The 23392-nt window shown below is 37.8% G+C and overlaps 2 protein-coding genes across 5 annotated transcripts in view; one reads left to right on the top strand and one right to left on the bottom strand.

The window, feature by feature from the left end:
* Positions 1 to 250: 250 nt before the first annotated feature.
* On the bottom strand, positions 251 to 16133 carry LOC125226020 (serine/arginine repetitive matrix protein 1-like). Of its 4 annotated transcripts, none has more exons than XM_048129835.1 (14): positions 15852 to 16133; positions 12176 to 12265; positions 11443 to 11565; positions 10423 to 10593; positions 9717 to 9859; positions 8883 to 8989; positions 8404 to 8548; positions 7516 to 7595; positions 6838 to 6940; positions 6544 to 6675; positions 5434 to 5508; positions 2885 to 3043; positions 1840 to 1964; positions 251 to 1750 (listed from the first exon to the last, which is right to left on the bottom strand). In XM_048129835.1, the coding sequence occupies exons 1-14, from the start codon at positions 15864 to 15866 to the stop codon at positions 381 to 383; spliced, it is 2838 nt and encodes a 945-aa protein (XP_047985792.1). In that variant the 5' UTR covers positions 15867 to 16133; the 3' UTR covers positions 251 to 380. The 4 variants fall into 4 exon arrangements, with proteins under 4 accessions (XP_047985792.1, XP_047985793.1, XP_047985794.1 ...); XM_048129836.1 differs by having other exon boundaries at positions 2885 to 3040; XM_048129837.1 differs by lacking the exon at positions 5434 to 5508 and having other exon boundaries at positions 2885 to 3040.
* Positions 16134 to 17770: 1637 nt separating this feature from the next.
* LOC125226042 (phosphoribosylformylglycinamidine synthase) overlaps positions 17771 to 23392 on the top strand; it is a 38627-nt gene continuing 33005 nt past the window's right edge. Inside the window, 3 exon segments of the mRNA XM_048129871.1 lie at positions 17771 to 17884; positions 21569 to 21969; positions 22744 to 23057. Coding sequence (XP_047985828.1) covers positions 21692 to 21969; positions 22744 to 23057 — 592 coding nt within the window. The 5' untranslated portion in view covers positions 17771 to 17884; positions 21569 to 21691.

The following is a 23392-nucleotide window of genomic DNA, read 5'->3' as shown; positions in this document are numbered from 1 at the left end:
ACTCCTATTACGGGTACAATAGCCCATACAACCAAGGCGCATACCATTTAGGTTACGGATACTACAACAGGAAACCTGGCTACGGGAATATCTACAGTAATGGAGTCACACCTAGCCTTGTTACAGGTTACAGGGGCTACTCCAGAAGATAATCTCTCTTAGAAATTGTAAGATGACCAAAGTATTATTATCCAAAGCTATTGTAAATGTTCTTATTTAAACTGATTATGTATTAGACAAATAAACACTGTTATATTTTTGAAACTTTATTAAATACTAACAATGTGACATACATAGTAAGCTTAGTCAATATGTTATTTCAGTAATGAATTCATTAAAATACTTCTACTGACTCACGTCCAACGCACACAGAATAAAAGTTAGTCAGAACCAGACGCACTAGTTTGTTTCTTCATAGACTTGAGCGCTCTTTCACGAAGTTTCTTTTCGAGGTCCTCATTATTGACCTTTCCTTCCTCTTCCTCCTCCTCCGCGTCGTCGCTGTCTGAGGAATCATCCTTCTTTTTGGATGATTTCTTATGCTTTTTGTGCTTCTTGTGTTTTTTCGAATGCTTCTTGTGTTTCTTATTTCTCTTTTTCTTCGGCTCGTCACTATCCGAATCAGATTCGGATTCAGAAACCTTCTTTTTTGCCTTTTTCTTTGACACTTGGTCACTATCTGAGGAAGATTCCTCTTTTTCGCGCTTCCGTCCTTTCTTTTCCTCTTCGCGAGATTTAGGCTTCGCCTCTTCAACATGCTTAGATTTAGACTGTTTTTCCTCAATTTTCTTTGTTTTCGCCTCGGGCGATGCAGCCTTTTCTTTCGGTGGTTCTACTTTCTTACTGCGTCGAACGTCCTTCTCGGGAGAGCTAGATGAATCGCGCTTGGGAGCTTTCTTTTTAGATTTACCTTCACTGTCGGAGGAGTCATCGTGAGAATCTTCTGAATTATCTACTTTCTTAGGTTTCTGTTTGCTTTCTACTTTCTCAGGTCTTGAACGTTCAGAACTCAAATCCTTGCGTTTTTTACTAGACTTTTTATCGGCGTCAGAGTCGTCTGGAATGTTTTTCTGTTTTGACTTAGTGCTCTTATGCTTTACTTCTTCCTCGGAACTGGACTCTGAACTTGACGACCGAGCTCTCTTCTTTCTAGATTTCTTAGCCAACTTCTTCTTAGCATTCTTCTTGCTCTTCTTTTTACGATCATCGTCCGAGTCACTGGAAGAAGAGTCTTCAGAATCACTTTCACTGGAAGAACTCTCCTTTTTGGATCTCTTAGACCTTTTGGAGCTAGAGGCTTTCTCCTTCCGCTTGAGCTTGGCCTTGCTCTTGGATTTTGCCAGTTCTTCACTACTTTCACTTTCGGATTCTGATTGGTGGGTTTTCCTTTTGCTTTTCTTTGTATCTTGGGGCTTTGCCTCTTCTTCAACATGTTCTTTGCTAGAAACGTCATCGCCGGATCGTTCGGATTTCTTGGTAGTCTCCATTTCGTGTTTTCTTAGGAAAGGTGATGGGGTCCTCGACAGACTCCTAGACCACTCACGTAAGGTGGGTATGGGAATGAAGTTTTCTCTGTCTTCTTCATCCGAAGAGTGAGCTGCCTTAACCTGAGAATCATTTTGCGACGCTGATTTGTCATTGGCAACAGAAGATTCTCTGCTTGAGCTCGATATAACTCTCTCTTTAGAGCGTTCGCGCGGAATAGAAACACGTTCTGAAGATTTTTTCATCAGCTTCTCTGAAAGATTTTCTGAAACAATTCAAAAAACATGTTTAAACAAACAACCCGGAAGACATATTAGCCAATTACGATAAGAACACAAAACCATTCTTTTATACCTTTTCTCGGAATGGAAACAGATTTCTCCAATCGCTCCTTGATTATGTCGCTGGACCTTCTTTCACGCGACTTCCTGTCCCTGGATCTTCTATCCTTCAGCATGCGGTCCCTGGATTTCTTCTCCCTGAAAGACAAAAGCCACAAGCTGTAACATTCCATACAAACTCTAACGAACGTGAAATAATCAATCGAGGTGATCAGCCGGTCCGAGCAAATGGGCTCGCGCGAGGCAAACGTGCGTGAATGAGCACGGACGATTTGCGAGCAAGACATTGCCTCGCGAGGTTGCTCGGTCAGTGTGGACCCGACTATTGGATAAAAAAGTTCATGAACTGATTCTTTACACCCATAATAATGCCTACGTTTCAAAGCTTTATAGAGCCCACAATCGGGCGCTATGTATAGTTAAGCAGTGAGCACCACTTTGTTAACAGAAAAAAGAAACATAGTCGCGAAGGATTAACTTCCCATAGAGTAAAATGTACTGTCACACCTTTTTTCTACTGAAAAAATGGATGTGAGAGCATATTGTTACTCGTAATTAGAGATGGGCCGAATATTCGGTATTCGGCATATTCGGCAAGTTTTTCAATGTTCGTATTCGGCCGAATAGTGCGGTTATATTGCCGAATATTAACCGAATAAACAAAGTAAATAAATAGCGTAAGTTGTTTCGTAATTCGTAATTCATCGGATAATGACATCCTATTTCATTCTAAGGAACCACCAAAGGGTTCAAATGCGTTAGCGCGCAAGTTATAAATGCGTTAAAATATAAGTACCTACAATAATTATGTAAAAAAGTAAAAATAACGTAGCTTAAGAAACAAAAACCATAATTTTCTTATGCACTAAATTATAGGAACAATAAGAGCCTTAGTACCCATTACCAATCATTGAAAAGTTTTTGACTCTAAGCCAGGATTTAAAATATGGTGGAACCGAATATTCGGTTCGGTAACAGCTGAACGAAATGTTCGGCTGAATATTCGTATTCGACAAAGTCCGTATTCGGCCCATCTCTACTCGTAATGTATTCTGTACCTGGATCTCTCCCTGGACGAGCGTCTAGGCGAGCGACGATCCCTGGAGCGGCGGTCCTTGGAGCGGCGGTCCCTGGAGCGGCGGTCCCTGGAGCGGCGCTCGCGCGAGCCGCGTCCTGAGCGGCGACGCGACCGGGAGCGCCGGCGGTCGCGAGACCTACTTCAAAATGTACTTTGAGTAACCAGCCAAGTCGCTAATGACTATTCACATGCGAAAAACCCCTGCGTTCTGTTTAGTGTGATGAGTGAACAGGTGACATTTTAGCGCTCTTGCCGAGCAGGTTTTAGTATTGGAGTGGTGTTAATGCGAAGTGACTTGCCTTAGCGTGCATTTTCAGAATACATTGTTACACAGATTATTACGTCAACTCCGTCGACGAAAAAAGGTGATTTCTTTAGAATCGAATATGACTTATGATATTAATTGAAATAATTTAATGTTAGTTTTTAGCAGGATTGAACAAATATAGAATTATTAACGACGATGTCACATAAAATCGAAATATAGTCTAAAAAATATTTCATATAAAATAAAAACATCAAATAAAGACTGTATCGTTAAGTATGAGGACAACTTTGAGTAGCCGTATTTATTTGCTATTATATTTTTTTCTTAAAACAAGACATAGGCTTAATAAGGCACATAATAAGGTTCACATTTTGTCCTAGAAACTCGACGTAAAGCAAGTGGTTTAGACAGTATTGACTTAATCCTCCCGAGTAACAATTACGATTCCGGACAAATGCTACTAGAAAATTCACAAAGTGCGTAAAAAACGATACGATTGCGAAAAAAAATTGTACTGTGTGAACCTCAACGACATATGATCCACAAAGCAGAATATCTGGACATAGTCTAGCCATAGTTATTTTTAAGAAATAAAGTTCAGGATCTGTGTATGGCGGCCATTTAGAGAATGTGGCATGGTGCTTCCTCTAACTCCGACTTTGATGTCGAATTTAACTATCATACACTGTTTATATCAATTTGGTTTAGGCACTGTTCAAACACCGTGAATGTCAATTAGACTTTGGCCTATGGCTAATTTTTTTATCTGTTTCTCTCATCCTGCTTGCATCAAAAATTTACGACAATCCGGAACGTTGCTCAAAATAGCGTTTTTTTTAATTATATAAATTCACCGCATTTATTCTGCAAGTACCCAATTGAAAAACCATGAAGAGGACTCTTATAGAATATATTTTGGCAGCATATTAACCTTTGTTTGTTGAAATCGTGCAAACAGTCATTGAAATATTCTCAAATTAAGCCAGATAGGGGTTGTCCGAAATTTATTTGCTAGACCTTAATGAAAGTACCATAAAGTCTCTAAAATAAAATAAAAATTAGACTTTCTTGTATTAAATAGTGCTTACCAATACCTTCAGATCATACTCTCGGAACATAATAATATAAAATTATGCACATGTCAACATTTAGACGAGGTTTGTTTTGTCCTTATACTTATCGATACAGTCCTTAACATGAAGCCCAATTAAACATGCAAGTAAAAGTATTGACTCCAATAGTGGCAGCGGCATGGCAACGGCAGCTAACGTTTGTAATATTAGAAATTGTAAACCCTGGTTAATATTGTAAATGTAAACCTCATATAACTCCTTTTAAAAGATACCATCATAATACCTAAAAAGAATACAGCCTGGCAAAAAAGAGTAGAAAATAATAGGAACCCACCGTCTATGTCAAACCGATTTGCCTGTGTTCTGTATAAGAAAAGTAAGTGTCACAATGATAAGGGTTGTAAATAGAAAAAAAAAAAAATGTTTTTTTTTTTTCAGAATTGTGAAAAAAACATGAAAAAAACCGAGCACCATGGTTTTTTTTCTAAATATGTTTTTTTTTTCAGATGAACAAATAATACGACAATAACGGTTTTTCGTGAGTTGTAACGTGTTTCAATAACAATCACGTACATTTTAATTCAATTAACATTCAGTATACAAACGTTTATTGGGGAATCCCCGATGCTGCGTGCAGCGTGGAGAGGCGGTGGTGTTGCCAACAGTAAATAGTGATAACTACAACTACAGATTTCGTAAATGTTACTTTTATAAGACCAGAAATTAAAGTTATTTGATTAAATTCGTTTAATAGTTAACATTAAGTCTAAAAAACCGTATAAAAGTATTAACTACTTTGCAAATTTTGAGATTTCGTACTTTAGAAAAAAAACATACTCCAGAAAAAAAACTGTTTTTTGTCACGGTTTTTTTTCAAGCCAGAAAAAAAAACCGTTTTTTTGCAACCCTAACTATGATAAAAAAAAATACATAGTTCCATTTCTTCTCTTTTTCGCCAAACTGTAAGGGATATGTGATGTACGCAGCAAGCGTAGATCTTATACAGTTATTGGTGATGTCAAGCGACAATTGTAAGCATGATGAAACAAGAGCTATATGACTTCCTCTATACAAGTTGGAATATTACAAACGTTACCCGCCATCATTTAGCTACCGCAGTGATTGCGACAGTAATAATACAAAACAAATGAGAAAAGCGCAAAAAAAATGCCTGTAAAACCATGTTACCTGTCCCTTGAACGTCGTCGAGAGCGTGAGCTCGAACGCCGGCGTCGTTCAAGCGATCGGCGACGTTCTCTGGACCTTAAAAAGCAGAATTGCTTACAAATTCTGTATGTTTTGGATCATAATATAAATATAAAACATAGTTAAATAAAAAAATATGTATCGTTCCGACACGCGGAGCCCGATACACGCTAACGAAAACAAAATCCAAATTTATGATAGTTACACGTTCTGCTTTCCACGTCGATTACTCAATAAAGAAATTCATTGATTTCAATTAAGTTACTAATACTTCAGCAATGACTAATACCTCGTAGGAGTAGAATACTATTACAGCCGCCATCAGATAAATCTGACAACTACCTGAAACATGCCTCTACGTATTATCAAAGCGTTAGAGTGCGTGTTCAGATATTTGGACCCTTTGGGTGCTCTCATGCTCTGACATATACGGTGACAGTGCATATTCTGATTCTTGAGGGTGCATCGGTCTTTGTTTGGCGCCTGCGGCAGTAAATTGCCGTGGATTACTGACCGATACACATACAGTTATACAAATTGCAAGTAGACTGATACTAAGACTAGGGTTGCAAATAGAAAAAAAACCAAATGTTTGTTTTTCAGAATTATGAAAAAAAACATGAAAAAAAAACCAAGCACCATGGTTTTTTTTCTAAATATGTTTTTTTTTTCAGATGAACAAATAATACGACAATAACAGTTTTTCGTGATTTGTAACGTTTCAATAACAATAACGTACTTTTAATACGATAAACATTTAGTATGCAAACGTTTATTGGGGAATCCCCGATGCGGCGTGGAGCGTAGAGAGGCGATGGTGTTGCCAACAGTAAATAGCGACTACTAACTACAGATTGTGTAAATATTAGGTTTGTAAATCATAAATTTAAGTAATTAAATTCGTTTAATAGTTAATTTAAAGTCTAAAAAACCGTATAAAAGTATTAACTGTTTTGCAAAATTTTGAGATTTTGTCCTTCAGAAAAAAAACATACTCCAGAAAAAAAAACTGTTTTTTTTCATGTTTTTTTTTTCAAGCCAGAAAAAAAACCGAGATTTAAAAACTAAGAGATATAATTGTGTAAAACTTGCCTCTCTCTCCTTTCTCTTTCGCGTCGCCGCCTCTCCCTCTCGCGTTCTCTTTCTCGCTCGCGTTCGCGTTCTCTGTCTCGTCGGTCCACCGACAACCGGCGGCTGCTCCGGCGACGATCTCTTGATTTGCTTCTGTTATAAAAACATAGTAGGTAATGAATTAACTTCCCACCATCATTAAGTTTAGAATCAAATTAAAATAACAGAGACTAGTCTACGACGCTAAATTTACCAAATAATTCAACAAAAGAAGTAAAGATTAAAACTATTAAGACAGTGTAATGTAGTACTAACCTCTCTCTGCGAGAGCTCCTTCTAGGACTAACGCTAGTGGACGAGTCGCGGTTGGAACGGTACTGGCGCTTCTTGTGAGACGACCTCTTCTTGGCACTGCCATCTGAAACACGAAGTAAAATTGACTCTTTCGCTCCCACAGTTACCAGATATTTTTTAGTTTTCAATGAATTTTATCATATAATAACCTAAGAACAAAATTAAAATTTTGAAAAAAAACCCCACGGTCTACTATGACCGATTTTCATGAAACATGGCTAAGAACACTTCGACTAATTCAGTTTTCAAACAAAAAAAAAATCGGTTCACCTACTGATGTACCGGCGGAAAGTTTCGAGAATTTTGAAATTTTCACATAGGAAAACTTTGGAAACTTTTCATACTTTGTATGGGCAATTGTATGGATGAAAACTTTCCATTTCATAAATTTTAATTCCCTTTATTTTTCGTGAAATTTCGTGAATTTTTCGAGAAGTTTAAGATTTTTTTGGAAAGTTTCCGCAACTTGCACATCACTAGGTTCACCCGTTCGGGAGCTACGATGCTACAGATAGGAAAAACAGACACAAACGTCAAAGTGGGAAGTTTCATTTAGGATTATTAACCAGCTTACAATTAATTCGTATGTTAGGTTGCATCAAGAACTAATTACAACGAACTATAAAATGATGCACTTACGGGACGAAGCAGACGACGAGCGTGACCTGGAAGAACGGCCTTTGTCCTCCTTCTTGTCCTCGGCCGTCTTATCAGCAGATCTATGTAAAAATATTTATTGTAATACAAGAGTGAATAGGTTAATACCAATATCAGCTGAGTTTGGTGTATTGGTCGACGTTTGACGTTTTCGAACTTTGAGTTGTTAGAAATGACGCCAAGAGACGGATCACTGGTAGGTTCTCAAATTGATAATAAACAATTCAATGTTGTTCTTATTTAAAGCCTGACCAGAAACGCGCTTTTCTTCATACTACACTGAACTGTCATCATATACATCAGATTAACAGCACCCTCTTGACAAATAGTCATATATTTCTGGCTAGGTTTTAATTTTTTTGAGACTGCACCGAAATTATCTGGTTCCATTTTTTTATTGTACGTCCCATATAAAAGACAACGGCAGCTAACCCCTTACAGCATGAATAAAAAAATATTTGTTGAAATTTAAGCTTTGATAGTTCTTTAACTATAAAACTCCCGTGAGACTCATACGAAAATCATAAATATGTTTGATAGTTCTCCATAGCGTAGAGTTCAATATCATATCGGCCATAAATGGCTTCGCATGCGGTAAAGGGTTAACCCCTCGTATGCTTACGCCGTGTCTTGCGTGGGCGACGGTCGCGCGACCGTCGCCGTCGCGTTTCATACTTCCATATCGATAAGGTTTGATTTCGTATGCGTCGCATCGCCGTCGCGCGACCGTCGCCCACGCAAGCCACGGCGTTAGACAAGGATCCGTGAGGGAATTAGAAAAATGTCAAGGTCACTATTTCAATGATCAAAATTGACAGGCCGCATACGAGGGGTTAAAAGGTCAACTAGATAAATGAATGGTAAGCTTACTTATCGGGCGACGCGGAGCGGGACTTGCGGCCCTCGGCCTCCGCCTTCTCCGGGACGTCCTTGTCGTTGATGGACTCGCTCGTGGAGTTGTGGTTCACCTCCTCCTTCGGTGCGTCTTCTTTCTTCTCGGGAGACTTGCCGTTTTCTGAAGGAACAAAATAATAGGGTAAATTGCTAGTGTCCATCCTATACAAAAAAATGAATTCTGTTTACCAATGAACAAATCTTACTTTTAGTACAAGGTTGCTCGCTATTGAAAGAGGTCCAGTTATTGATAATACAAAAGTGGCTATGTTTGTCCGAAGAGCATCTGCAAAAACTGAGGACTAAGGAAAGGAAAATTTGTCCTAAGAATCTAATTATAATGATTTGTTGATTGGTTACGTAATAACTAACATTGTAATCATTTGTTTATGGGAGTGGGAGTTACTCGAGAAGTATATTAACGGTTTATGACTAGCTTCTACTAAGTCTCCAACCTTTAGGTTCAGGAATCTTTTCTTCAGCATGCGAATTTTTCTCTCTTGGCTGGCTCTTGTCGCGACTGCGCCTCCTCGATCGCCTCGGGCTGCCTCCGTTGCGATGCCTAATAAATCACAAGATTTTTATTTTTAATAAACATTCAAGTTATTATTATTATATACAGACACATGGCGAAGTTTGATTACTTTATTCGATAAGCATAAGTTAATAGACACAATATGAAAATGCTCAATGAATATAATATAATACAGGAAAATATGCAATATTATTTACTGACCCTAGGACAGCTGAGCAGCGATTTTCAACAAATTTGCTTACATTAGAAGTTTTCTAGTGGTAACTCATAATGTCAAACTACAGAATTCAGTTAAGTGCACCAATTTCACCGATCACCTTACAGACAATGTTGTGCCATGCTGATCTATCAAATATATTCAATAATGTATTCAGCGCCAACCCATTTTCAATTCATAATTTATACGTAAAAATATAACGTTACTAAACTGAATATCGTCACTACTTTTAAAAAAACTTGTATCTTCGTCTGTCAATGAAAAGAAAATTGTAGTAAGTATGTATGGAATGCATATAGACTTACTGCGTTTCAACTTTGAGGAACAGCGTGAGATACGAGATTTTTTAAAAGTAGTGACGATATAAAGTTATTACACGGTCCCTAGACAAACTGAATAGTTAACTACTATATTGAGACTAACCTACTAACTGCATGAAATAGTATGACATGTTCGTGTGTTAATAATAAATAACAATGTGACAGTAAAGAATTATTATACACTACCTAGGAATATGGTGGTAAAAATAGAACTTACTTCCTATCGTTAGATCGATCTCGGGACCTGGACCGCGAGCGGCGCCGGTCGCGCGACCGCCGACGCTCCCGTTCCCGCGACCGCGAGCGGGACCGCGATCGGCGACGATCCTTTTCTTTGTCCTTGTCCTTCTGCTGCTCCTCCTAATAACAAACACGTAACTATAAAGTCTGAAGTAAAATATAGTAGAACTCAGAAGATATAGCAAAACTAATCTCACAAGAGCGTAAGATCATATTTTTTTTCACACGAGACTTGAAGTCGCGCTTGATTATGGTACTTGGACAAATATCTACAAATTAAATTTGAGTTTTGAACTCTTATAAAAATGAAAGAAAGTTCCCAATTCAAAATCAAAAAGATCTAAGTCTTAGGAGGATAGCGACGTGGGATATCACAAGCACAGTATAATAAAGAGTACTATCGTACAGTATGGCCACTCCCGCTCCCCGCTAAAAGTGCCGCCCACCCCCTCTCGGTTACCTCACAGTTACCGCCTGTCAAAAACGCGAACAGTCGACCTGTCATATCTCACTCATACAAGCACGGAACGCGTTCACCTACACGAGCTTAGACTGTGTGCTAGGAACGCGCCTCTTTCATATATTTGATCGCCAGTGTCCGAGATGTGTCACAAGTAATGCGTTGATATATTGCTGCAGTCTTCTTGATAAGCAAAGTAAAACAATATAACACATTCACATACCATTCTCTTTTTTATCTCTTCTTTCTTCTGTTGCGTGAAGGACTCCGGTATCCCGTTCTCGCTGGCCTGCGCGCTCAGCAGCAGCTCCCACAGCTCGCCCATGAACAGCCGCGCGTTCTTCCCGTTCAGGAAACCAGTCAGGTTTATCTGCATCTTTTTAGGACAAGGGAACTAGGGAGCCGGAACGGATCGGGAAAGAAAAAAACATACGGTTAGTGACAGCTCCCACAGTCCAATCTCAAACATCCTAACGTGACGTTACTGAAGTACTTTTGTTTCTATGTTGGATTTTGTGAGAAAAAACAAAATAATAAAAACAAAATTTATGTAAAAGTCGTCAAGAGCGCCACGGAGATCTTAATGCAAATTATGCGATGTGGCAGTGAAATGACTCTGGTAGGGAAGTGAACGCCGTGTACATTATGAGAACTGTCAAATGATTATGTTGAGGCGGCGGGCGGCGGCGAGCGGCGGCGGCGGCGCGGCGCGGCACGGGGGCGGCGGCGCGGCGCGGCGGCGGCGGCAGCCGATGGCTTCTTTCTTCGGCTCTTGCATCTGTAAGGGTGTTGCGAACACAACCACATTATGCTGAACGCAAAGCCTAAACGGGACTTCCCTACCCCGAGTCAGATCGAGCTCTTGACGACTTTCACTTTGAAACTTTTCAAATTATGAAGGGAATCACATTGCATATTCTCTTATACTGAGTTAGCATTGTTAAGTATTTAATTTCCCCGTAAATACCGATTTAGAACGCTAAGTGGCCTCCGAAAGCGGCGGCGAGCGGCGGCGAGGCGGCGGCGGGCGGCGGCGCAGGCACTGACAGCGCTAACCGTCGGGGACCATAGAAATATCCATACGTAATCAATATACATATGACACCATACTTCAATTGCAGTTTCTTTGTAATACTAGGCTTGATTCTATTTATAGTAAATAGTTATATAGCCCAAGAAAAGAAACTGCAATGATTACACTTTGTTACAAATATTGTATGAATGGTAAAAAAATATTAGCCACCTTTTCCTCTAGCTGGTTGTTGACATAGTCGATGACCACATCGTCTTCCATCTTGAGGATTTCGGTGATCTTCTGAGTGATCCATGGCTTCAACACGTCCAGTTTCACCTTGGACATGTCCACCTGAACATAGGAAAACAGATTTATGATAATAAATATTTAATTTGAAAAAAAATCCTTGAGCAAGCAAGTAAAACATTCTGTGCTTTGGCCTTAAAAAAAACACCCTTTCCTAAGGTATAATTTACCCCAAGCACCTCCATCTTCAATTGTTGGTGTCTAATATTTTGCTTTTGACAGACGCAATGTTGATGAAAATGACATCTTTTTTCCAGTGCAGTGATTAGACATAGACACTAGAAGACAAAGAATCAAATATGCCGTCCATGAAAATAGTGCAAAATTTTTGCTTTCTACAAGAATAATGTTTTAAGTTTAGAGTGTTACATCTCAGCACAGATTCCAGCACCATTATTAAATACGAAGTCTAATGTGTAATAAGAAATTCTTATTCTTCATTGAACTATTGTATGTTTTGTCATTACTATACCATAAACACCTACATATTCAACCTTTTGAGCACATTGTGTTTGTGTGTTGCACCTGCAATGAGTTTCCTAAGGACTCTCTTTGACCACAACTAGTTACAAACTGGCATCTATGCAGCCAGAGTTAATAACTATTTTTAGTTCTTTTCCTTATTTATTGACTAAATAATCAAGTAGTAAGTTACCTGTTGGGTCAAACAATCACCGAACTTCATTTGCTTCATCAGCTTCTTCTCCTTGTCGCTGAAGCGCGTGTCCTGCTCGGTACTCGTTCCCTACAATAAAAGACCATGTGTAAACTAAAGCCAATATTTGAAATTGTCTGCTCATAAAGTACTGCACTTCACTGCACTTACGAGGGTGGATCAAAAAGTACTCGCTTTTGATGGTAGATGGCGTTGCTTAGGAATGTCGGTGATACCATCGTGTAGTATTGCCTTTATCAAATAAAAAAAAAGAAAACTGACAATTGTCTTTGGTGAACTTTTTTTGGCGGCAAATTTTGTAAGACTTGTCTTGTTGTTCGTTCAAAATGGAGAAAGAGCAGTATTGTTCCGTAATTCGCTTCATGTTTTTAGATGGAAATACATGCGATCAAATAAAAGTTAAGTTAGATGCTGTCTACGGAGGTCTTTCGCCATCTATGACAACTGTGAGATATTGGTTCAACGAATTTAAGCGAGGTCGTACATCTGTTTTCGACGAGGACCACCCAGGACGCCCGGCAGACGTGGTTACCGAAGAAGTTGTAGAAAACGTAAAGAACATGATGCTCACTGATCGCCGTACCAAAGTGCGCGAAATAGCAGAGACTGTAGGGGTGTCGTACGGAACAGCAATTAATATAATCCACGACAAATTACATATGAAAAAAGTGTCCGCCCGATGGGTGCCGCGATTGCTCGCGGATGAAAATAAGCGGTTGGGCCATTTTTTTCAAAGTTGTCCACCCCGTTTTTGGCTTGTCCCATACTTTTTATATAATATTTAGCGTATTTAAAGAGTCTAAACTAATGAAGACTATTTTTTATTCGAACCCAAATTTAGTTGACAGTAATTTACAATATACATTTAAATTTTTATTACAATTATGTATTTGTTAAAAATTATAATGTGATAAAAAATGGGCAATTTTTTGCTGTCCCACGTCAAATATCGTTTTTGTTATGGATTTTATTCTATAACTAATTGTACTAAATATTGATGACGGCATAATTTGAAAAGATTGAGTTATACGCTATTATGTTATAAAATATTTCATGATAATAAATAAACGTACTATTTAAAATTAAGTATAATTTGCCGAGACGGAATCTGGTAATTGTGGAATTTTCCATTCCGAAACCGCAGAATGACTGTTAAAATTAAAAGAAAGTTCCTAACATTTGGTAGCATTTTATTCAGCTTGGCAAAATTAATTTAAAACTACTCAATACCGTCATCTTGCATTTGCCAGTTGCCGCCAAACACGCATCAAAGTAGCTCGTACTCAGGGGTAACATTTTCTCATTCCACCTCCCGAAACCAAATTTGCGGGTAAATACGTAATATGCAACCTTTTAACATCGATTCCTAAAACAAAGTACTAATATTGAAACCAAATAAGCCAATTAAAAACAAGATTTGTGATTGTTTAATAAATAATTAAGTAAAATATCGCCGGAGGTAGCGTTCCGTTACTTCCGATCCGATACTAGATCGTTGGTTTCGTATAGGCGGAAAGAAAAACGTATCGGAATGGAAGTATAAAGCGGTATTCACGTGGTTTTAATGTGATGTTTTAGTTTCATTTGATTGCGGGAAATAAAAGAAAAACGTATGGGATTAAAACTAACTCATCTAAAATATGGTAATCAATCACGGATTACACACTCCGGTTGTTTTAGTCATTACTCGCGATATGCTTTGGAGGTCTTAGGTACCCACGTTCAAGTGTAGACGAGACCTTAGCTTTCATCCGTTACCCATACAGTCAGATCCGTTACTGTCCCATGTTTCAAATAGTTTTATTTGAAAAAATTAAATACAATTTGTTAATAAACTACGTTTCCGTTATTTTATATTGAAATAGTAACATTTAAACTATTGATTACAAGTGATGGCATCCTATAAACTTGTGAAACAGTATAGTAATCTTAAAAATTCTCCTCTATTTTGTACTGAAAGTAACGGAACGGATATATATATGGGTTTAAAAAAATTGTAGTCCGCATTTATGTGAAAATGAAAGTGTAATTTCTTCATTTGTTATTTTAGAATGAATAATAAAAATATTGTAAAATTCCCAAACCTTTTATATTTACATTATCTGCGATTAAATTTGGTTGCGGAACGGAACACTCGCTTCCCCTCAACTCAACAAAAACATATTTTTTTCATTAATTACTTAAAAGTCAAGTGAACCTTCTATATTTTATATAAATTTATTTATTAAAGAATCTATAAAAATAGCTTTTAATAAATTTCTATCGGCTTCATTTTCATATCAACTTTTTTCGGGGTGGACAACTTTGAATAAAATGGCCCGGTTACGGCTGTCCATATCGAAGGAGTGTTTAGGCTTGTTTGAGTGAAATCCACAGGAGTTTTTTCGTCGTATCGTCACCGTTGATGAAACCTGGATCCATTATTATACACCAGAGACCAAGCGGCAGTCTAAACAATGGATATTTTCAAACGAGTCAGCCCCAAAGAAAGCGAAAACGGTCCCATCAGTCGGAAAAGTTATGGCTACAATTTTTTGGGATTCTAAGGGAATAATCCTCATGGATTTCTTACAAAAAGGGAAAACTATCACTGGACAGTACTACACTGAGTTATTGGACCGGTTCGATAAAAAAATAAAGGAAACTCGGCCCCATTTGGCAAAGAAGAAAGTGTTGTTCCACCACGACAACGCACCAGCACATTCGTCCAGAATTGTCGCTGCCAAACTGACCCAATTACGATACGAATTGCTGCCACACCCACCTTATTCACCGGATCTGGCTCCCTGTGACTTTTTTCTGTTCCCCAATATGAAAACATGGCTTGGGGGAAAGAAATTCAGGTCAAATGAGGAAGTTATCGCTGAAACAGAGGCGTATTTTGAAGAGTTTGACAAATCCTACTTTTTGGAGGGGTTAAAGAAGTGGCCGAAACGCTGGGAAAAGTGTAACAATCTCGAAGAGGATTACGTTGAAATATAAAATAAAAAAGTTTAAAAAAATATGCGTCTTCATTTCAAACACGGGTACTTTTTGATCCACCCTCGTAAAGCTCATAAAATCCATATTTGTTTATCTCATACAAAACCGATTTATCTGACGTTTCAGTATTTCACATGAAAGACCAGGATATTTTACATACACTTAATGTGTAGCCAAATAAAATACTAATACTTATTTGCCTTTGCCTAGCTACTGGGGTAAGTAGGTGCACAAATGTATGGAGAAGTATGTATGTATTTTTGTCTTGGGTGATGCTGCTTTAGCATGACTGTTCCTTAGGTCGAAACAAAGCTGGTTTAGATAGCAGTTTTTTTATGTAGTTTATTATACATTAACTTAATAATACACAAACCAAGCCTTCTGACTGTAGGACAGCCAGTTGGGGTAAGGATATCAAAATATTATATTCGTCTCTATTACGAAATACCCTTTTCTATAGGGCGGGATTTGAAACCTCAACCCTAAGCTACGCTGACAGACCTAACAAGCTGATCGCAATGTCTCGATTTTTACTAGGGCGGACTTGTGATGAAACCGGCGTAAAATTACACATACGTAGGTACAGGTTAGCACTGTACAGTACCAAACGTTAATTGAACAACGACTAATGCACTGTATTCATTCAATCATCTAGAAAAGTAAATAATCTTACCGTATACATCAGCATAGCTTTCTTTTAATCAATAAACTCAAAAAAAGTGGCCAGGCCGAATAGCGTGAGGACGCTAGCACAAGGACCGATTTTTATATCCTTTATCACTTTCTCCCAATCCAACCAGCGTTGGAGTTACGAAATTGCTCATAGGCGTCACAGTTTACACTATTGAATTAGCGTCATTTTCTAAACAGTCACAATAAAAAGAAATGACTACGATAGCGTGCAAAGCACACGAGAGTTCGCCATTTTGGAAACAAAATGGCCTCCCTCATTGACCGGTTCTATATATTTTACCATATAAAGCTGGTGCTACATTAAGAAAAAAGGAATGTCTCGACGGGACAATTTATTATTTATGAACAATTTTCCTTAATTGTAAAAATTAGATGTAATGTGTAATAAAATGTAAATGTGTATATATGTATTGTAGTAAAAGTATAGAAATAATAATAGGCTCACCGATTTAAACAATATATCAAGTAATAAATCTTGGCACAAATAAAAGGCGCATGAAATTCAAATTTTCCATGGGAATTAAGCCCCCCATACACGGTAGGATATATTGTACGATCCGTCGCAACAGATCAACCGAAACGACCAATCGACAGTGTATGTCAACATCGTAAACGATTTACTTGACCGCATACGATATCGCATATCGCAACAACATCCCGTGCGATCGAAAGTGTGTGGCCCCTTGCGTCCACCGATTCTATTTTTATCCCGTACTTACGTACTGATTTTATTATTTCGTCTCGTGCGAGTAGCGACCGTTCACGATATCTGTCCGATAGGTCGAAGCGACGGATCGCACCGTAAATGTGGCACTTTAGCCCGCCCACATAATATACATATTATACTACTCTTTGGCCCACATTTTCCCAAGAACAATAGAGATAGCCAGCTACGATAACGATATTATAATAACCGTTTGCGCATTTGGCTGGTGATAGTGGTGATTAACGGTGCAAGCTATAATGGAGCCATCTACTTATATAAATACAATATTTCGACCGTTCAACCGTTAAAATCGAATGAAAAACTGATCAGTCCAAGCGTTTTTATTATAATATATATAGAAGACCCACAGAACGGCCCGAACACAGACTACTAAGAAGATACTACGGCCCGAACAAAAGGTGAAGAACTGAAGAGAGGAGAAGAGGGAGGGAGAGAATTATTTACTCTAAAAGTCTAAATTTAAAACGTTATTGGTTACATATCTACATACATACATACAATCACGCCTGTATCCCATAAAGGGGTAGGCAGAGCACATGAACTACCCAAGTTTCAGTGCCACTTTTAGCAAAAAGGGATTGAAAGATAACGAAATTGTGACATCGCAGTGACAGGTTGCCAGCCTCTCGCCTACGCCACAATTTAACCCATATCCCAGAGTCGACTTCTACGACACCCAAGGGAAGAAAGGGGGTGGTGAAATTCTTAACCCGTCACCACACGGGCATCTTAACCCGTCACCACACGGGCATACACGGGGTAACATATCTTTGTTTAATAATCTCGATTTTTGTGTGTTAAAGTAGTGCAGGACCAATTTTGAGCTAGGAATGAAAATTCTAATCATCGTTTCGCAGTGGAACATCTACAACTGCATTATTGTTTTTTAGTCTTGGCGATCGCCAAAAGAAGAAAAATTGCAAAATAGAGTCTGCCACGGGAAGGTATGAACGATTTCTTCATCCATGCCAATTTAATTAGATTGGGCGAAAAATTATCCCGTCTGAATTTAGCTTATACGCCCTAAAAAGATTGCTAAACAAATTGCTGAGAAACTTAGATGACAACCGTGTAGAATATGCTTAAAATAGTCAGTAGACAGGAGAGCTAGCAACACTTTAATCCTTGTGTCAATGTCAGTGTCATATTTCAAGTTTCCATTCCATCTCTTGATTCCATCCATCCTATTCGCGCCGCAAGCGCAAGCACTCATACAAATTTATTTACCTTCATATCATAAATCAAAATACAGGTTAGGCAGGTTTAATATTACCGAAGAAAGACGAGTAAGTTACATTTTTATTCTTTTTATAATTGTCATGAGTGGTAACTTTAATGAAATTAAAAACATGTTAGTTAAGTATCATTTTAATAGTTTTCATGGAGTATGAAAAGTAACTTAAATGAGTTCCTGTCTGAACGTGGTTCTCCCATACTTTGAGTAATTATGTTAACTAGAGAGGGCACCTCAACTTGATTTTGTGTAACAACACTTAGAGCCGATCGGCACAAACGCGCTTAGTCTGTGCCGAACGGCTGTGGTAGATTGACGTATCGCCATGAAAAATGTTTCGTCTAAATAATGCCGTCATGTGTAGTGAGGTACTGTACAAACTGCTCAGGAAAATCTAACAAAAGCCAAGGAGTGACTTTTCATACGTAGGTTTACTGCATTTTTCTTTAAACACGCTTACTTTTTAAAAAATGTATCAATGGAAACTCATGCCGAAGCGCCATGTTGCGGCGGCCATGTTTCGTTGAAACCAAAGAGTAAAAAATGCAACAAAAGCAGACGTGACAATATCGCAAGTTAGTTCAAGTTTCCTATCATACATTAAATTATATATATTTATCGACGCAAAAAAGGTTATTTAATTATTATTGTCAGAATTGCACAGTTTTCCGGCATGTCGGTCTATAACAGATTCTCAATAGGCGTGTCGAATTTCATGTGAGTATGTAAATGTAAGTGCAGTACCTAACCTGCCTGAATGAATTTGGGTAGGTAGACGGTCAAGCAAATTATGAGAGTATAAAAACGCGCGAAATTCAAATGTTCTATAGGACGATAAACCCGCGCTCATACATACATGGTGGATGTAGATAAAGTTATGTATGCGACTATACATAATTAGGCATTAAGACACTCATGTTATCTTATTAACACAACAAAAACAACACTCATGTTTTAATGCCTACCATTATGTAAATGTCACATAAATAACTAATATCCAGTTGCGGCTACGTGTACACATGTACGCTCACTCCGTATGCAGCTTTCTATGTGGGCAATTAAAAAAATTGGGACTTACAGTTGTTTAAAAAAAGTTAAATCACTGTCAGTTTTGCAACGATAATTAAGCATGGGATTTCAATAAAAACATCGTTTTGTTTTAATTATGTAAATTATAATAAGCTATAATCTAAATTCAGAACGTGAAAAAAGTTTAGTTTTAAATAAGATTTCAAGCTTGATTGTTGTTACAAAACTAACTGCGTTTTATGTTTTTTGTTAACAACTCGCGCTAATTGAGAGTCATAAATTAAAAAAATGCCCATGTAAACCCATGTCACTTCTATACTACGACGTCTAATCTATGCACTCTATGCAGGGCTCATCATCGCGACCGAAAGGTCATAAGCGCCGAGTAAAATCGTAGCGCTTGCGACGTTACGGAAGCAGGCCATTGGTTCACACCCCGCCCCCTCGCCCCGCCTTCAGCTTACAGGCTGTGACACGTTCGTTGTTTGCTATAGCTCCTCTATACGAAGTAATAATTACTCAATGCTCCCATATTAGAATAGAATTTATTCGTGAACACAGTCAAAATTAATTACACGCTACAACACAAACAGAAATGAATGAAGTGAAACGAAATGGCCTCATCTCAGCGTGTTGCGGGTGACTTCCAGCGCTGATCTTCCGATGAGACCATCAGGAAAACAGACAGAAGAAAAATAAAATACATACATACAAAAACATCGGACAAAAAGTTAGTTAAAGTGTAGAGGGCTACTTGGCCGTACGTTGGCAGTTGGCGCCAGCGCTGGCCGGCCAACCAATTGGTGTCGGTTTTTGTCCACACATCAAAGGATCTTGGCGCCAATGGCCAACTGCGTTCACACGTTCGTTTCGCCGCCGTCAGAGAGGATAGTAGTGAAAGATTTACGAAAATAATAAGTTATATCTATGCCAATAATAGTGTTGATTTTAGGAAATAAAATAACCTTGCAAATGTTTAATGTATTGTCTAAAAAAGATAAATGTGCTTATCAGAATATTCAAAAAATTGTTAATATTTCAAATAATTTAATTTTACTATGAGGTAATTATTTTTAATTAAATTTTGCTGACAACGCAAATGACCTAGAATTACTTAGCCTTTTCCATTCTATGTCCATCTTTCATGAAGAGCCAATGCCAAGTGATTGGTTCACCAATGTGTAAACAGCGACTCTTAATTTGGCCAAGGGGCTGCTCCAAGGGTTAGCCCCATGTGTACAGTGGCCTTTACATAAGGTTAATATATTAATTACCCTTAATAATAGTCTCTAATATCTTGATTATTCAAATTTATGTAAACTATTTAAATATTTTTAGTTTTATTATTATTGTCCATTTATTTTCAATCATGTGACATTTGTATAAAGCATTAATGTTATATATGGGCATTTTCAGAATTTGGGTTCCCCCAATTAGCGTAAGTCGTTAACAAAAAATAACTCACTGTGCCTGTGTAATAATGCCTGTGCGGTGACGGGTTAAGAATTTCACCACCCCCTTTCTTCCCGTGGGTGTCGTAGAAGGCGACTGTGGGATATGGGTTAAATTGTGGCGTAGGCGAGAGGCTGGCAACCTGTCACTGCAATGTCACAGTTTCGTTTTCTTTCAACCCCTTATTTGCCAAAAGTGGCACTGAAGCTTTAGTAGTTTCATGTGCTCTGCCTACCCCTTTATGGAATACGAATACAGGCGTGATTGTATGTATGTATGTATGTATGTATAGTACGTCACCACACAGATAAGCATAAAATATGTCTAAAAATGTACTTTTTTCACATTCTGAATGTAAATTATCACTTAAAGTTTATGTTAATAACACAAAAACAATATTTTTATTGAAATTTCATGCTTAATTATCGTCATTTTTATTAAAAACTGACAGTGAGTTAATTTTTGTTAACAATTTTACGTTAATTAAGGGGGTCCCAAATTCTGAAAATGCCCATATTTGTACTTTTTATATAAATTAAGCCTATATAGAGACCCCTAAACGGGGTAGAGTTAACTTTAGTTAGAGCACATGAAACTACTCAAGATTCAGTGCAACAGCAATAATTAATGACATAATTATAATAATTAATGACATATTATAATGTAAGTTATTGATGAACTAAATATCGGAAGGAAGCCATTAGAAATTATTAAAAGTTTTTACCAAAACTTTGTTCTTACTTAACTTTATTTTGTTTTTGACTGCTAAGAACTTTTAAATTTAAACTTATATATTTAACAGGGTAATCCAAATGTTGATGTCAAATTTTTTTATTACATTTCTCACATCATGGGCTATCAGAATGTACCCATATAATATATATTAGTCAACTTTTTATAGTTTTCATAAAAGACCGCCTTCATAAGAGCAAAAAAAGTTATAAGGAAAAACCAAAATTACAGAACTACCTATTAGTCTGTGATGTTCGTTTTTGGCCCAAACAAATTTTTATCCCAGTGTCACATGGCATTAAACATTTCTTGTGTCCGGATTACTGAGGCCCTACTGATTACTGTATCATATTAAATAGCTAAAGCAATCACTAACTAGTGATGTACGCGCAGTAAATTTCCACATGACCTCTAAGGTCAATGGGCTTTGAATAAAGTATCAAAAATATCTCGCTCATACTCCCATTGTTGTTGTCATTTACACATTCACGTTGCATAAGCTGTTTGTCTATATTTGTTCCAGATAACGCCATATGATGTGTTGAACTTTGCCATTGATGTAACAAGATATCAATTCATATACTAGTCTGTGACGATTTCACGGACAGTGTCTTGTGAGACTCCACTAAAATAGTATATATCCATCATGTGTATCATAAGATTTTTTTCGTGCGAAGCATTTAGTGTCCATAAGACTAAAGAAATACTTCAGAAGCTAAGAGTCGTTGACCTTGATGTGGCGGAATTATCTACAGAACTGTGTTACCATGTGGAGTTGGCGGAAGGCTGTGAATACCTCAACATTAACCAGATAAAGATTCTGCAGTGGCTGTTGAGTTCCCCGCTGCAGCCCAATGCCTTGAGAAATAATACTGTCTACACTAATGTGAAAGACAACCAGATTGTTATTGAAATTGGGCCAAGGTGACTATAACTTTTTACTAGCTAATAATAAGGTAAATGCCCCAAGCCCCAGTGCATGATGTGTTAATGCTCAATGGAGCATCCTGGTTTCACTCCTGGCAGGCAATCATGGTCATGCGATAAATGATAAAACATCAAGCTATCCCTATTGCACTATTTGTAAGTGGGATAGGGATGGCCTGATGTTTTATCATTTATCGCTCGGCCATGCTTATACGCCTGTTTACAATTATTCATGTATAAAGAAGACTTTTACAGTAAGCTGCTTAATTAAGTTTGATGCGTCCTGGGGGATTATAACAATGATATCTACATTATATAATTTTCATATTAGGTAATGGAACTATACAGTCAACCAATTGAAACCCAAGGCCACTGTAGAACTATGTCACAGTGACTTTATAAATCAGATTGTAAGAAATCTCTTACTGCTTATCATTTTGACATGGTTGTAGAGTGGCCTAGGGTTCCAATTGGTTGCTGTACAGTATCATGAAATAAAATGAACTACCACTGGGGGTGTGGCTACTATTTATCAGCTAGCGCTTCTGTTTCTTGGTGGTCTCTTGCTTCTTTGATCCAGCCACCTACATAGGGAAAATTAAAACAAGTCCAATAACCTTATTGACTATATATATAGGGTCATTATTATTATCACAGTCTTATGTCACTTTAAGATCGTTTTCATCATTTATTACAACTCTTAATTGCATGACAACTATTTATCTGTCGAAGGCCGTCAACGACAACTAAACCTTATCTCATTTGTTATAGATTCAATTTCTCTACCGCCGACTCGAGTAACTCGGTCCAAATTTGCGAAAGCGTGGGCCTACGCGATGTGGTTCGCCTCGAGGTTTCAACGAGGCACCTCATCACCTTTAACAAGACTAAGAATGTGTCGAAGAAGCACTTTGAGGAGCTGGCCTCAGTTTTGCATGATAGGATGACGCAATGTGTATACACTTCGGAAAACCTCCCAAGGCACAGCTTCAATGAAGGGCTCCCGAAGGATTTAGAGCCCTGGTCCGTGGTGCCTCTGCTGAAAGAGGGACGACCAGCTATGGAGAGGGTCAACCAAAAACTAGGTACTTATGTTTTACTTGGTCTTAAATCCAGATGTTGTGAAGTTGTTTAGCCAACAGTTTTGCAACTTAGTTGCAAAGCTCTGTTACTTGTCTAGACGACCAAGGTATCTGTTTTTAAAGTAAAATTAACACCAGTAAGTATGTTGAGTTTGTTTGTAACTTAGTCAGATCTAGTGATAATCAGAAGTATCAGAACTATTTGCATAGCAAACAAAAATTAACTTTATTTTTAACCGACTTCAAAAAAGGAGGAGGTTCTCAATTCGACTGAATGTTTTTTTTTTTTGTTTTTTTGTATGTATGTTACTCGATATCTCCGAGAATCGTGGACAGAT

Source organism: Leguminivora glycinivorella, chromosome 5 (genome assembly GCF_023078275.1).
Source record: "Leguminivora glycinivorella isolate SPB_JAAS2020 chromosome 5, LegGlyc_1.1, whole genome shotgun sequence".
Taxonomy (NCBI): Eukaryota; Metazoa; Arthropoda; class Insecta; order Lepidoptera; family Tortricidae; genus Leguminivora; species Leguminivora glycinivorella.
Note: the sequence above shows the minus strand (reverse complement) of the source record. Positions and strands in the feature narration are given on the sequence as shown.

Bases quoted from the DNA above. Each gene is read 5' to 3' on its own strand.
- LOC125226020 (XM_048129835.1), bottom strand. The intron at 10,594-11,442 runs GTGGCTAATATT...CCGGCTCCCTAG, and splicing joins ACAACCAGCTAGAGGAAAAG to TTCCCTTGTCCTAAAAAGAT. The intron at 9,860-10,422 runs GTATGTGAATGT...GTTTGTTATTAG, and splicing joins AAGAGATAAAAAAGAGAATG to GAGGAGCAGCAGAAGGACAA.